This window comes from Panthera onca, chromosome D3 (assembly GCF_046562875.1).
Source record: "Panthera onca isolate mPanOnc1 chromosome D3, mPanOnc1 haplotype 2, whole genome shotgun sequence".
Lineage (NCBI taxonomy): Eukaryota > Metazoa > Chordata > Mammalia > Carnivora > Felidae > Panthera > Panthera onca.
Window position 1 is genome coordinate 7,270,912 of NC_138350.1, and position 13,263 is coordinate 7,284,174.

At 42.6% G+C, this 13,263-nt stretch overlaps 1 protein-coding gene across 1 annotated transcript; it reads right to left on the reverse strand.

Moving 5' to 3' along the window:
• Nucleotides 1–217: 217 nt before the first annotated feature.
• On the reverse strand, nucleotides 218–9,681 carry ARPC3 (actin related protein 2/3 complex subunit 3). The gene is made up of 7 exons (XM_060612257.2): nucleotides 9,554–9,681; nucleotides 7,300–7,399; nucleotides 4,324–4,400; nucleotides 2,423–2,491; nucleotides 1,450–1,576; nucleotides 1,006–1,100; nucleotides 218–529 (listed from the first exon to the last, which is right to left on the reverse strand). Exons 1-7 carry the CDS (start codon nucleotides 9,557–9,559, stop codon nucleotides 467–469), a joined length of 537 nt encoding a protein of 178 aa, XP_060468240.1. The 5' UTR covers nucleotides 9,560–9,681; the 3' UTR covers nucleotides 218–466.
• Nucleotides 9,682–13,263: the final 3,582 nt, after the last annotated feature.

Below are 13,263 nucleotides of genomic sequence, written 5' to 3' on the forward strand. Positions count from 1 at the left end.
ATTTTTGAGAGAGAAAGAGAGCATGAGCAGGGGAGGGGCAGAGAGAGAGCTGTCAGCACAGAGCTTGACGCGGGGCTTGAACCCGTGGAAGTTGGACGTTTAACCGACTGAGCCACTCAGGCATGCCATGAATTGTACACTTTAAAAGAGTGAATATTAGCTCAAAAAAATTTTAAGTGAATGTCAAGGATAAGCAATAAAGTGTTTTGACATGGAATGTTAGAAACTTCTTTATTATTACCTATTCTTATTAAGCACCAGCTTAATAACACAGAAAATTTCAAATCACCCTTCGACAACCCATTCTTCTCCCCACCACCCTAATTCTTGATAAAGAGCTCTTCAAGTGAAGACATGCTCTCTTCTCTCTTCCGTATAAAACTTTATCAAATAAAGGCAAAGAACTGTGTACATCTTGCTGTAAAATGCTGCCCATGGCTGTGGGAAGTGTCTGCCCAGGCTCCTTTTACTGTCCAGGTCCTGAAAGACTCTTGTTCATGAACTGTCTCTTCACAAAGCAAGTCCACCACTAACAAGAGGAGATAAAACAGAATGGATAGTGGGTGTCAAATCACCATGCAAGTTCAAGATAAGGTCAGAATATTAATTTATGTAATAACAAAATGTAATCTTGGCCTGACATCTCTTACGTTATAAACTTCTTGAAAACACATGTAAAAAAGGTTTTTTTGACTCACAAATCAGTCCAAATTATGGTGACAAAAAAATGTAATACATTCAAGATATCTCACACAGAAAATCTGCCCTGTGGGTTTACAATGCCCTAATATAAGAACATACAATCAAAAATGTTTATTGTATGCAATTCATTATTCACTGTGACTCACTGAACCCCTACTATGTACTAGGCACATACTCAAAGTTAAGCAGCACTGCAATACACAGACTAAAATATTCTTGCAAGGGAAGACCTTAGTTTATTTAATAGTAGCTGCATGATAAAAGGTTATTTATCAACTAAGTAGGTAAAGAAGAGGGTCTTACCTTGCTAGGTTTATCATTCTGAGGGTCAAAAACTTTCTCACAAAGTCTCAGTCCAGTCTCTTGTCTCAGCTGCTGTAAGTAGGCCCTCATCACCTCTAAAATAAGGAGCCAGGAGAAAAATAAGAAAAATCCTGTCTGAGAATGCATCCCCAATGTGTGCTGGTTGCTGGACAGTGACCTTGGTAATACATTTCTACACATTCAGACAAGATATGAAATAGAAATGACAGTCCAGTGGTTTTATAACTATTCTGGTTCAAAGGATTCTCTACATGTTATATTTGTTGCCAAGAATCTTTTGTGAGAGTTACTGGTAAGATAGTATCTGTGCTAATGATTCTACTCTCAACCTGTACACCAATCAAGACAAAGAAAGGAGGGGGTAAATAATCAAATGGAGAAAATCTTGTGCCATAGAGAGGGAGGTAGAAACCCTGTTCTTACCATCTTCCTGTTTGTTTGCAGGTTTGGCATAAATTGCATTAAGTGGAAAACCAGGCTCTCCAGGAATGGGAAAATTAGTGATTCCCAGGGTATACATTTCTTTCTCACCTTGGCTTTTGGAATTGCACTTAAAAAAAAAAAAAAAGAAAGAAAAAGAAAAAAAATTATACACACACACATATTTTACAGAGAAAAGGATAATAACATCCAATTTGTAATTTTTTAGTCTAAGTAGATGTGGCTGGGATTACTAATGTTTTTGGGTGCCCTTCTGCATTCTGAGAAGCCTCTAGGCCCCTCCCCAGAATAATGTTTTAAATGACTAAAACATACAAAATTACAAAAGAAATCATTTATAGTCAAACACAATAATCACAATATTAAAAAGCCAAATTTATGACATACTCCTACAGGCACTTCTTTATTAATGCACTGCATGACAAGATCCAGGCAGGGGCCTAATAACTAAAATATGAAGCAGTAATGAGTGAAAATAAAATTTCAAAACATCTTCAACTCTGAATGTAATAGGAAAATGTTGTGATTTCTACTGAAGAAAAAGTCACAGGTACAGCTTATGCTACTGTGGGTTGTTGCCTACATTAATAATTACAGTAAATGCTAAATTTCAGTTACAAGTTAGTGAAAAGAAAGATGTAATCTTTTTCCCTCTCAAGCTCATGAACCCTTGAATTATATCCTTGGACCCCAGGTTAACAACCTCTGAGCCAAGAGTTTAAAAGGAAGATTTCTGTCTCGGGAAGATACACGCAATGCCTTAAAACACCACACCCTTATCTTCTCATTAGTCAACTAAATTATAGGTTTAGAATCCACATTCAGATTTTCCTCTTGGGTCCGGGCTCTAAGAGAAAGTACTACTTGTCCTTAAAGTCTCAACAAGTCCAGATGGCTAAGCAGGTGAACATGTGTACTGTGTTTTCTAGATAGACAATCATCCAAGTTTAATTACCTTTTGGAGTTTCTTCAGACACTCAGAAATATAGAGAGTTATATATATCAAGGTTCTATCAGCTTCATTCTGCAGGGGTGGGGCGGGGGTGGGGGTGGGAACACAGAAGTTAAAAACAGTCCTGATTAAAACATAACAATCACGTGCAATAAAAATTCAAGCTTTGTCTTTTGAGCATCAACTGAAAGCTGCAAGTATAGTTCCTATAGCACCAAAAGTTGCCATTCTCCAAATGCAGTCTTCTCGGGCCACTGGTGTGTCCGCTCCTAGGGAGGGAGCCGCCTGTTGCCATCCTGAGCTGTGTGGCTGTTTTTGTTCACCTTGGCTGCCCTCATCCCTGCATTCCCCTTGCCTCTCAGTCCCCGGGAAGCTGTGCCAACAGCACCTCCCTCCGTGTAGGAAGGAGAGTTACTAGAGCTGCCTGGAAAACCTGAGGTGCACCATATGGTCAGCTAATTTTTAAAGCTCTTTCACTTCAGAGTCTCTGCCGAGAACAAAAGCCTTTATGACTTTAAAGGAGGAACAGCTATTTCATGTGTGTCTTGTTTTTTGGTTTTTTTTTTTTTTTTTTATGTTTGTTTATTTTTGAGCAAGTGAGAGAGACAGAGCACAAGCAGGGGAGGGGCAGGGAGAGAAGGAGACACAGAATCTGAAGCAGACTCTAGGGTCCAGGCTGTCAGCAGAGAGCCCGACAGGGGACTTGAACTCCGGAACTGTGAGATCATGACCTGAGCTGAAGTTGGACGCTTAACCAACTGAGCCACCCAGGCACCCCTTCATGTGTCTTGTTCTTAAAGAGCTTCATGAGCCCACCTCTTGGTCTAATTAAAAGGAAAATGTGAGGATTGGATGTTGAGCAAATGTGGCACATACTTCAGGTTAAATCTGGCACAGATCTACAGTCTAAAAAAAACCAAATAACACATGTCCTTTTTTTTAAGATTATATGACTCAGAAGAATGAAATGTGGCAGAATTACATTTATTTACACCTATTACAAACATAACACTTAGACCGTATATTAAATACAGAATACGTTGAGAGTATCACAGGACAGTTAGACTACAATTTCTAGACCAAGAGTCTACAAACAAAGATTTTCACACCCTGATTCCAAAAGGTCAAAGTTTGGCAAGGAGAGGCTGAAGTTCCATATTCTAGAACGTTATCAATAAAAGTTGTTGACATTCCTGTAACTTGCTCATAGAAGGAACTCAGAAAAGTTCTTTTTTATTTTGTTTCCATCTCCCCCTCTCCTTTTCTGCCACCTTCCTTCTACTTTCCTCTTGACCCCGTTCCTCACAAGAACTAAGAGCAGAAAGGAGAAAAGGGTAGTCAAGGGAAGGACCAGGATCAGTGAAGTTTCTTTATTTGCTCCATTTCAGGTCCAGGACACAGAAGTATATAAAAATACCGTATCATGTAGGATTTTTTAGTTTTGGACTGGCACACAGTAGGAGCTTTACTAATGCTGATAATAAATAAAAATGTCTAGATGATGGGTTGGCAGACTTCCTCTGTAAAGGACCAGATATTAAATATTTTAGGTTTTGCAGGCCAGGCTTTGTCACAACTGCGCAACCCAGCTGCTGTGGAGTGAATGCAGCCATAGACAATATCTTAAAAAATGTACGTGGCTGTGTTCTAATAAAACTTTATTTGTAAAAAGAGGCAGGGGGCCAGATTGGCCCTCAGGCTGTAGTTTGCTGACACATGGTACAGACTTTGGAGGAAAAATGAGAAACTAATGTTGATATAGGGTCTAATATTAGGCATTATTCTGGGTTTTTAAAGTCATACAATCTCATTCAATTTTATTTACTCCTCAGAACCCTGACTGCCAGGTAGATTATTATCCCTACCAGAAAACCAAATTAAATATTAAAAGCTCTGTACTTTACCTTAATCTCATAGTTTTTGAAGAAAACATTGGCCTTGAAGTAATAGATGGCTTCATCCACAATATCTGTATCTTTTGCTAAGGAGGACACAAGGGGAAGAAGGCAGAGAACATTAGCCAAATGCGAAAATAACACTTAGAAAAAAACCCCAGTTCAATGGTCAAAAGTCTTGGTGTCGAGGGGCGCCTGAGTAGCTCTGTCGGTTAAGCATGTGACATTGACTCAGGTCATGATTTCATGTTTCATGGGTTTAAACCTTGCACCTGGCTTGGTGCTGACAGCACGGAACCTGCTTGGGATATTCTCTCTCTCCCTTTCTCTCAAAACAAATAAACAAACTTAAAAATGGAGTTGAATAAAATGAGGCTGAGACATGAGGTCTTTAGAAACAATTTCTAGAAAAATCAGTATGTACATGGTTTATTATTTTTTTAAAAAAGCTTGCTATTTTTTAAAGGTTTATTTAAAACAGAGAGAGAGGGAGGGAGAGGGAGGGAGGGAGAGGGAGGGAGGGAGGGAGGGAGGGAGGGAGGGAGGGGCAGAGAGAGAGAGGGAGAGAGAGAGAATCTCAAGCAGCCTCTGCTGTCAGCACAGAGCCTGACCTAGGGCTTGATCTCAAGACCTGGACGCTTAACCGACTGAGCCACCCAGGCATCCCCATGGTTTATTCTTATAGTTTTATTGTTTTTATAAAAAATATACTCATTAGAAACAAATTAATCAGCACAGAAAAATATTTTACTGTCACCCTAAATCTCACTCCCTGGAAATAACTACTATTAACATTTGGTGAACATCATTCCAGACGTTTTTCTCAATGGGTTTATAAAAATAGACTGAGACACAGACTAACTTTGATAAAATGCTATTTAAAACTAAAAACTATTCAATGTAATTTCATTTGAATTTACATACTGCAGTTTCAGGGGAAAAAATCTCAATTGTCATTTAGGAACACACTGGGCTCATGTATATATCTTTCTATGAAAACGATGACTTCATATATACTTGTACAAGCTGTTTTAGGTGGTTAGAGACTGAGAAAAGCCAGAAACACTGTTGTGACAAAGACAGATCTCTTTATACAATTTCTTTGGCAGTTTTTTATTTTCCTTTTCTTATTTTAAGAAGGTCAAAATCCCAGGGTCTTGATATCCGGCAGCTGGTTGCAGAAATGCACAGACTGTTGTTATTTTTTTTTTTCCCCAGAGACAGTTATTTATATTTCTTGTCCATGACTGCTATCCCTCTCACACAGTAGAAATGCAAGGTAATCCTGAAGGTTGAATCCTGTGTGATTCAGCTGACTTTAATGCTGCTTGTTCCCCTGCTAAAAAATTTCAACATAATTCTAACTCTAGACTCTGTGTTCTCCCAATCTATTTTCTTATCTAGAGAAAAGGAAACTTCCTCAAAAGATTCAATATTGTTTATAAAACCAGTTAGTTCTTCTAAATGTAAAACTGTGGGGGGTGGGGAATGGGTTACAAGATTTAGAAGCATGTCTGGCACAAAAAAGTGCTCAAAAGCTATCTGTTGAATGTCAAAAAATTTTTTTTTGGTTCTGAAAGAGGGGTTGGGGAAGGCCATGCACAAGCGGAGGGGAGGAGCAGAGGTAGAGAAAGAGGATCTTAAATTTAAGTAGGCTCTACCCTTGGTGAAGAGCGTGACATGGGGCTCAATCCCATGACCTGGGATCACGACCTGAGCTGAAATCAAGAGTTGGTCGCTCAACCATCTGAGCCAGCCAGGTGCCCCATAAATAAATTTATTTGATTAATGCTACCTATTATTTAGCTCACAGCACAGGCTTGTACTCCTTCCTAATTCTCGTTCAGGTCTAATCCTGTCTCCTGAGGAAGAGTATCCCTGTCTACAGAAGTCACAAAGATCTGGTTTCTAGGGGCCCCCTTCTCCCTTAAGGGCCCAGGAAATGTTGCAAAGGTGGTAACTAGATACACTCCATCCCTGGTCAATTACATTTTCTAATCTGCTACATGTATTTTGTAACCATCTGAAAAGGCTGCTTGTCAAGGAATCTGGGCCAACATTGATTCTTATTCTTTCTTTGCACTGTAATTCTTTTCTTTTATGCTATTTTTCTTCTTTTTGGTCTTTTATTTTTTCCCATCTGTTCCTTTTTCTTCATCTCAGAATCAAGTAAAAACTATGGCAACTCACCAAATTTATTGAGTTTACTGAGTTTTCCACTGGTGTTGAAAACAAAATTAAGAAGAGGTCAAGTCAAATAGTCTGGCAGAGGAATGGAGACCAGGTCAGTACAAAATTGACAGTGAAAACTATGGTGTTAGAAACCCAAAATGGAAATCAGTGCAGATGCTTTCTGGGTACAGGGAAACCCTGTCTAATACAATACAAATCACACTGTTGGCAGAACATCTCAGAATGTGTCAGAAGAGTCTAAAAGAATGGGGCTTTCTAAACAGTAAGAAATGGTTCAAAAAAAGAGAAAGTGAGTACCAAGAAAGAAAGCAAAGATCTGAAATTCAGAAAAACAAGAGAAAGAATGTGCAATGTTATAGAGGGCACGTAAGATTTAAGATCGAAGTACTACTGAAAATGAAGATACTGAAGAATGAATAAAGGAAGTAGGATTGAATGGGAGAAGGGGTTAAAACGTTGTTGTTGTTTTTTTTTTCTCCCAGCCTTAAGACAGAGGAAGGATGGGGACATGTCATTCTACAGAAATACCAGCATTAAATCACTTTGTAAGAACTGACAGTGGGATGACTGTCATCCTCTTCCCTCTCAACAAAATATCCTGGAGAACTCAGCAGCAATAATACACTTGATCTTGAAAGGCCTAGAATGCAATATCCACCAAGCATAGAGAAAATACAAGAGCAATCTGAGACCGAGGACCGAACTAAGACTTTGCCTGACTTGAAAACGTCCGAGGATTGCTAGTTGTTTCCTACTAAAATCTGAAAATAATGGAAAGAAGTTTCGACTTACTCTCTCTAGGGGCGGGTCCTTTGAACTGACTTCTGATAGGCAACAGTGCCATGTTTCCAATGAGTTTGGTATCGGGGTCCATGAGAGAAGAGTGGTAAGCCTGTTGTGGCAAGCCAGGTAAGAATACGGAAACAGAAAGAGAGCAAATGTCAGCGGGGCAGACAAGCAACATTTCTCCAGAGGAAACAAGAATAACCCACCCAAGACTAACTAGGGGAGGGGGAAAAAGGGATGGCAGCAGCAATGGTCTGGAGCTGGCTCTTACTGGCTCACGAAAACGGGATGTTATACATTTTGAGGAATTTTGACAAATTTGGAAGTAAGCTGGTTGTTAAACACAGCCGTTACTAAAAATTAAATTATATAAATTTGCAACTAAGTTATAGTAAAAACAAAGGTAATAAGTACTCAAAATTCATTACTTTCTATTTTTAAAAATTATTTTACTATGGTCTATGATCTTAAGGTTATTTATAACTTTTCTATCTTTGCAGTATAAATACTATGTAATGGTGTGCTATTGGGCATCTTCCAAGTTCATGTTCAGTGACATCATATTTGTAACCGGTGGAAGTCTTTATGCTACAAAGATAGGCAAACACGAAAAAATCAGGGGTACGCCCCCCCTTCCCCAAGCTATTGTTAAACCAGAACCCAAGCACTGGCTTTTCAGTTCTGCCACTTCCTGGCTGTGTGTTTGACCAAGACATCGCTTTTCTTCTCTTAGCCTGTTTCCAAATTTATAAAATGAAGAGTTATCTACTGCCTTCAGCGGGTAGGTGTGGGTTAAAGGAGCAGGGGAAACCACACTTATGAACGCAATTTGTACGCTGATTCCGAGTTCTGCTTTTTACAAGATGTCTGTCTTTCGGTAACTCAAGAAGGGCCCCATTCATATATTCACTCATTCACCGAATGATAACCAAACACCTTCTATGTGCAAGGCATGGTGATAAAATGGTAAGAAAGACCAGTGTGATCTCTGTCCTTGAAGAACTTTCAACCCAATGGGGGACAGGGAAGTCCAGGAACGAGCACAGGACTTTAAAGTCCTAGCTTAAAATCTAGCTTTACCATCAGTACACAACCTTGGGTAAGTTACTTAACTTCTCTGAGCCTCAATTTCCTCCTCTGCAAAATGGGAACAATGGGTTACTGTGAGGATTAAATGGGATAATTTACGTGCAGTGTGTAGCTCAGGGCCTGCGTGGCACACATCAGGAATCAAATGGTAGCTACAAGATTCATTAAAAATGTAACTGTGGCTGGCTCTTTTTTGTCACAGGTATGCTTCATCTAAAGCAGCCTCCACCCTCACCTCCACCAGCTGTCTTGTTACCCATCGATTTCCTTCATCGCGTTTGTCACTAAAACCGTCTTCTCTATTTACATTTACATGTTTATCTGTCTCCCCATTAGACTGTGACCTCGAGTGTAGGGGTTTGTTGGCCTTATTTACAGCTGTTAACAGTGCTTGGCAAGCAGCAGATGCTCAGTAATTTTTTTGTGTGAGTAATCACGTTATTGAACCTCCCTTTCCTCACCCGCAAAATGGAGACCATGATGGCGATAAATTTGCCCCACAAGACGGGCTGTCAGCAATGAAGGACAACCAGCCTACTATCAATTTTACTCCTACCCCGAGGCACACGAAAATAGAAACATCTGGTAACCAGGCGCCGACCCAGCGTCTGCTCTGGCGGCCCTACACCCAGCAGCCAAGTGTGGCCACCACGGCCGGAGCGACAGAGGGGGAGTCCGGGAAGTGGGGTATGGCAGTGACAAGCAGCGGGAGTGATCCGCCCCCGGGGGCTGAAGAGGAAGTGGGCCTGTGGGGGGTAGAAAAAGAGAAACCAGACCCTAGACTTGACAATTGGGGGAGAAAAAAAGAAAAAAAAAAAAAAAAAAAAAGCACAGCCCTTGGCTTCTCGGCTCTAGTGAAGCTTTGGGGATCCTGCCGGAGTCCGGAGACACAGGAAGAACGAGAGAAGGGGTCGGCACTGGAACGAAAGGGGCGAAAGGGGCCGGGGCAGCCTCCTCTACACGCTCGGGGTCTCTGGCCCACTCTGCCGCGGCCCCGTCCCCGCTGGCCGACCCAATCCTACAGCGACAGGCCCCCTCTCCTCGCCTCTCCCCTTCTCAGGGCCCGCTTCCTCTCTGCCCTCCTCGGCCCGCTTCTCTCAGCTCACGCACGACTTCTCGCCGCTCTCCCCAGTTCTCGCCATCTCTCCACACCGCGACTTCGCCCCCTTACCGGCATCTTGGCGGCACCCGGTTTCAAGCTAGACCAGGAGGTTGGGGTTAGAGCGCTACGCTTCCGGTCCGGCGGCCCGGGCGGGGTAGGCGGAAGTGAGCCGGAAGGGGAGGGTGAGGGGAGGACGCGGCACTTCCGGTCTTGCTATCCCTCAGCTGAGGCGGCCGAGGCTCCGCAGGGAGGAAGGGACACCAGAGGGCACCCGAGCACTAGGCAGGGGCTCTGAATGCCGCGCATGTGCGTAAAGTGTGCGCGAAATGGAGCTGGGTCTTGGGTTACAGAATCCTAAGGATCAATCCCCTAAAAACTTTGCTTTTCCTCAAAGGTCTTTTCAGTGAAGCGTTCCCTAGATCACACTATTTTAATTTTTTTAATGTTTATTTTTGAGACAGAGCGCAAGTGGCGTAGGGGCGGGGGGGGGGGGTGGTACAGAGGATCTGTATTGACTGTGCTGACAGCAGCGAACCCCATGGGGGGCTAGAACTCAGGAACCCCACGAGATCATGACCTGAGAGATCATGACCTGAGCCCAAGTCGGGTGCTCAAGGGACCGAGCCCAAGGGTCACACTATTTTAAGTTCGACCCCAATCCACTCCGGTGTGTCATCCTTATTTCTTTTAGCCACAGTTATGATTCTTTGGTTCTTTAGTTTACTTTTGGTATTTATTTCCCCATCCATGTGGACGTCAGAAAGGCAGAGATTCTGTCCATTTCGTACACTATTGTATCCTCTGCGCCTATAATAGTGATGTACATGGCAGGCATCAAGAAATATTTGTTGAGTGAATGAACCCAACTGGTCCTAACAGTGGAGAAAGGAGAGCACTCAGAGATGGGATTTATGCACTACCCTACTCCAATTTGTGTGCAAAAACTGCGAAAATGGACTCTGGGTTTGAATCCTAGCTCCAGCATTTACTAGCGGTGTAATTTTGGGCAAGTTAATTAACCTCTCTGTGCCTCAGTTTCCTCCCCCAAACTGGAGATAATATACTTACCTCATTGTTTTGTGAGGATGAAATGAATTACATGTAAAGTGTGTAGAACTTAAATGCCTGGAACATACTAAAACCTCAGGAGTTTTTTTGTTTTGTTTTGTTTTGTTTTACCTATTACCAGAAAGCACCTCATGTGTTAGTTTGCAAACTGGCCCTTGTATACAGGAGGCAAGAAGACTGAAAAGGAAGGCCAATCCAGATATATAGGTGGTGGTTCTAATAAGCGAGGAAACTTACTTGTAAGGGTTATCTTTGGTGAGGCAAGAGTAGATGTCCCCACCTACATGCCAGACTAAGTTCGTGTAGAGGTCATAATTGGGTTCAGTCACATCCAGATGGGCTCAACACCTTATTCTCAAGACCATGTCCTTGGAACATCTCCCACAGCGAGGGGTGGGAGGGATGAGGAACCTTGGACTGCCTGAGTCCAGTTTAAGGGTCAACCAGTGGTCACATCCTCTTGATTATCTTCTCCAACATCACCTCAAGTGCCACCTTATTGCTGCCTCAGGCTGTTTCTCCTGCCAGCCCCTCAGACTGGAACACTCTGCCCCATGTTCCCACAAATGATTTCTTACTCAGGTTTCTGGCCAAATAGCACCATTTAGGAGCATTCACCGACAATGAGCCCAAAGTAGCCCCTTACTCGCTCTCCACTTCATTACTGTTTTCATTTCTTCCCATTCCTTATCAAGGTTTCCTTGTTTGTGGTCTCAAGGGCCCAGCGTGTCAACTCCATGAGACTAAGGCCTTGTCTGCTCTGAGTGCTCCCATTTTATCCCCAGTGCCTGGCACCCACCAGTAAATTTTTCCACAGAATCATGTCAGGATCTTCAGCAAGATAATGAAATCCTTGAGGACTGGAATGGACATAGTCATCTTTAAAACCCATGTCTCGAGGGGAAGGAAATTCAATCTGGCCCTTCACTTCTTGCCTAGAGGCACATTCCAGACTCCAGAAGCTAAACCAGGGCAAAATAGTTCAAGGAGCGATGAGGGCAAATGAAGTTGCCTTTCCTTTCTTCCATGGCAATAAAATGTCTAAGAATTTGCAACATGGGGAGACCAGAGTGTTTTTACCCTTTCATACTCAGGGCCACAGGGAGAGTCCCCAAGCAGGACAGCACATTCCCATGATGCCCATTCATGTTCTCGCCTTATTGCCCTCCCATGACAATAGCTCATACCAATGCACCATGATGCAAATACCTGACTTGTACTCATAGCCTAAGCCCCCAGACACAAGTTACCACTGGAAGCTACAGCTTCTCAGTTTGCAAGTCTTTAGTTAAAATGGATCAAATGTGACACTACAGGTGTCTCTCCTGCTATCAAGGCCTAAGAGTGATTAAAATTTAACTGGAGTTGCGGGTTAAAGGGCTTAATTTGTCTTGCTAGAAGATCCAGGACCAAATGACCAATGAAGCCTGGGCCCGTTATGAGGATATGAAAGTGAAAGAAACTATAAAATGTTTCTTTTTTACCTTTTTATTTTATTTTATTTAAAAAAAAATTTTTTTTTTTACGTTTATTTATTTTTGAGACAGAGAGAGAGCATGAACGGGGGAGGGTCAGAGAGCGAGGGAGACACAGAATCCGAAACAGGCTCCAGGCTCTGAGCTGTCAGCACAGAGCCCGATGCGGGGCTCGAACTCACAGACTGTGAGATCATGACCTAAGCCGAAGTCGGTCACCCAACCGACTGAGCCACCCAGGCGCCCCCTTTTTTACCTTTTTAAAAAAGACTTGAGAGAGAGCGCACACATGCAAGAGAGAGCAGGGTAAGGGCAGAGGGAGAGAGGGAGAGACAGACTCCCAAGCAGGCTTTGTGCTGTCAGTGCAGAGCCTGACACGGGCTCCAACTCATGAACTATGACATTGTGACCTGAGCCAAGATCAAGAGTTGGACACTTAATTAACTGGGCCACCCAGGCACCCCAAGACTATGTAAGATATTTCTTAGCACAATGCCTGGCAGAACTCGGTGGGCTTTAGCAGGGCCTGGCCCACAGTAGATACTAGAAAAATATCTGTTGACTGACTAGCCAGCCATTCTCCATGCTTTCATACCCAACCCCACTGAACTTAAAAACACTGAAAAGAAACAATTTGACCAATGTGCACATTAGTTAAAAGAAAAAACTTTACGTCTTTTGCATTTTTGTGTGCATGTTACTCCAGGAAAGTATACATTTTTAAATGCTCAGAGACTAAAAACTGCATTTTTGGGGTGCCTGGGTGGCTCAGTTGGTTAAGTGTCTGACTCTTGATTTCAGCTCAGGTCATGATCTTGTGGTTGAGTCTGAGCCCCGGATCAGGCTCTGCACTGACAGTGCGGAGCCTGCTTGGGATTCTTTCTCTCCCCTCTCTGCTCCTACCCTGCTTGCTCTCTCTCTCTTATAAAATGAAATATGAAATGAAATGAAATGAAATGAAACGAAAAAGTAAAAACTGCATTTTAAAAAAAAAAATTTTTTTTTAATGTTTATTTATTTTTGAGACAGAGAGAGACAGAGCATGAACTGGGGGGGGGTCAGAGAGAGGGAGACACAGAATCTGAAACAGGCTCCAGGCTCTGAGCTGTCAGCACAGAGCCTGACGCGGGGCTCGAACTCACGGACCACGAGATCATGACCTGAGCCGGTCGGCCGCTTAACCAACTGAGCCACCCAGGCGCCCCAAAACTGCATTTTTTTTTTTTTAATTTTTTT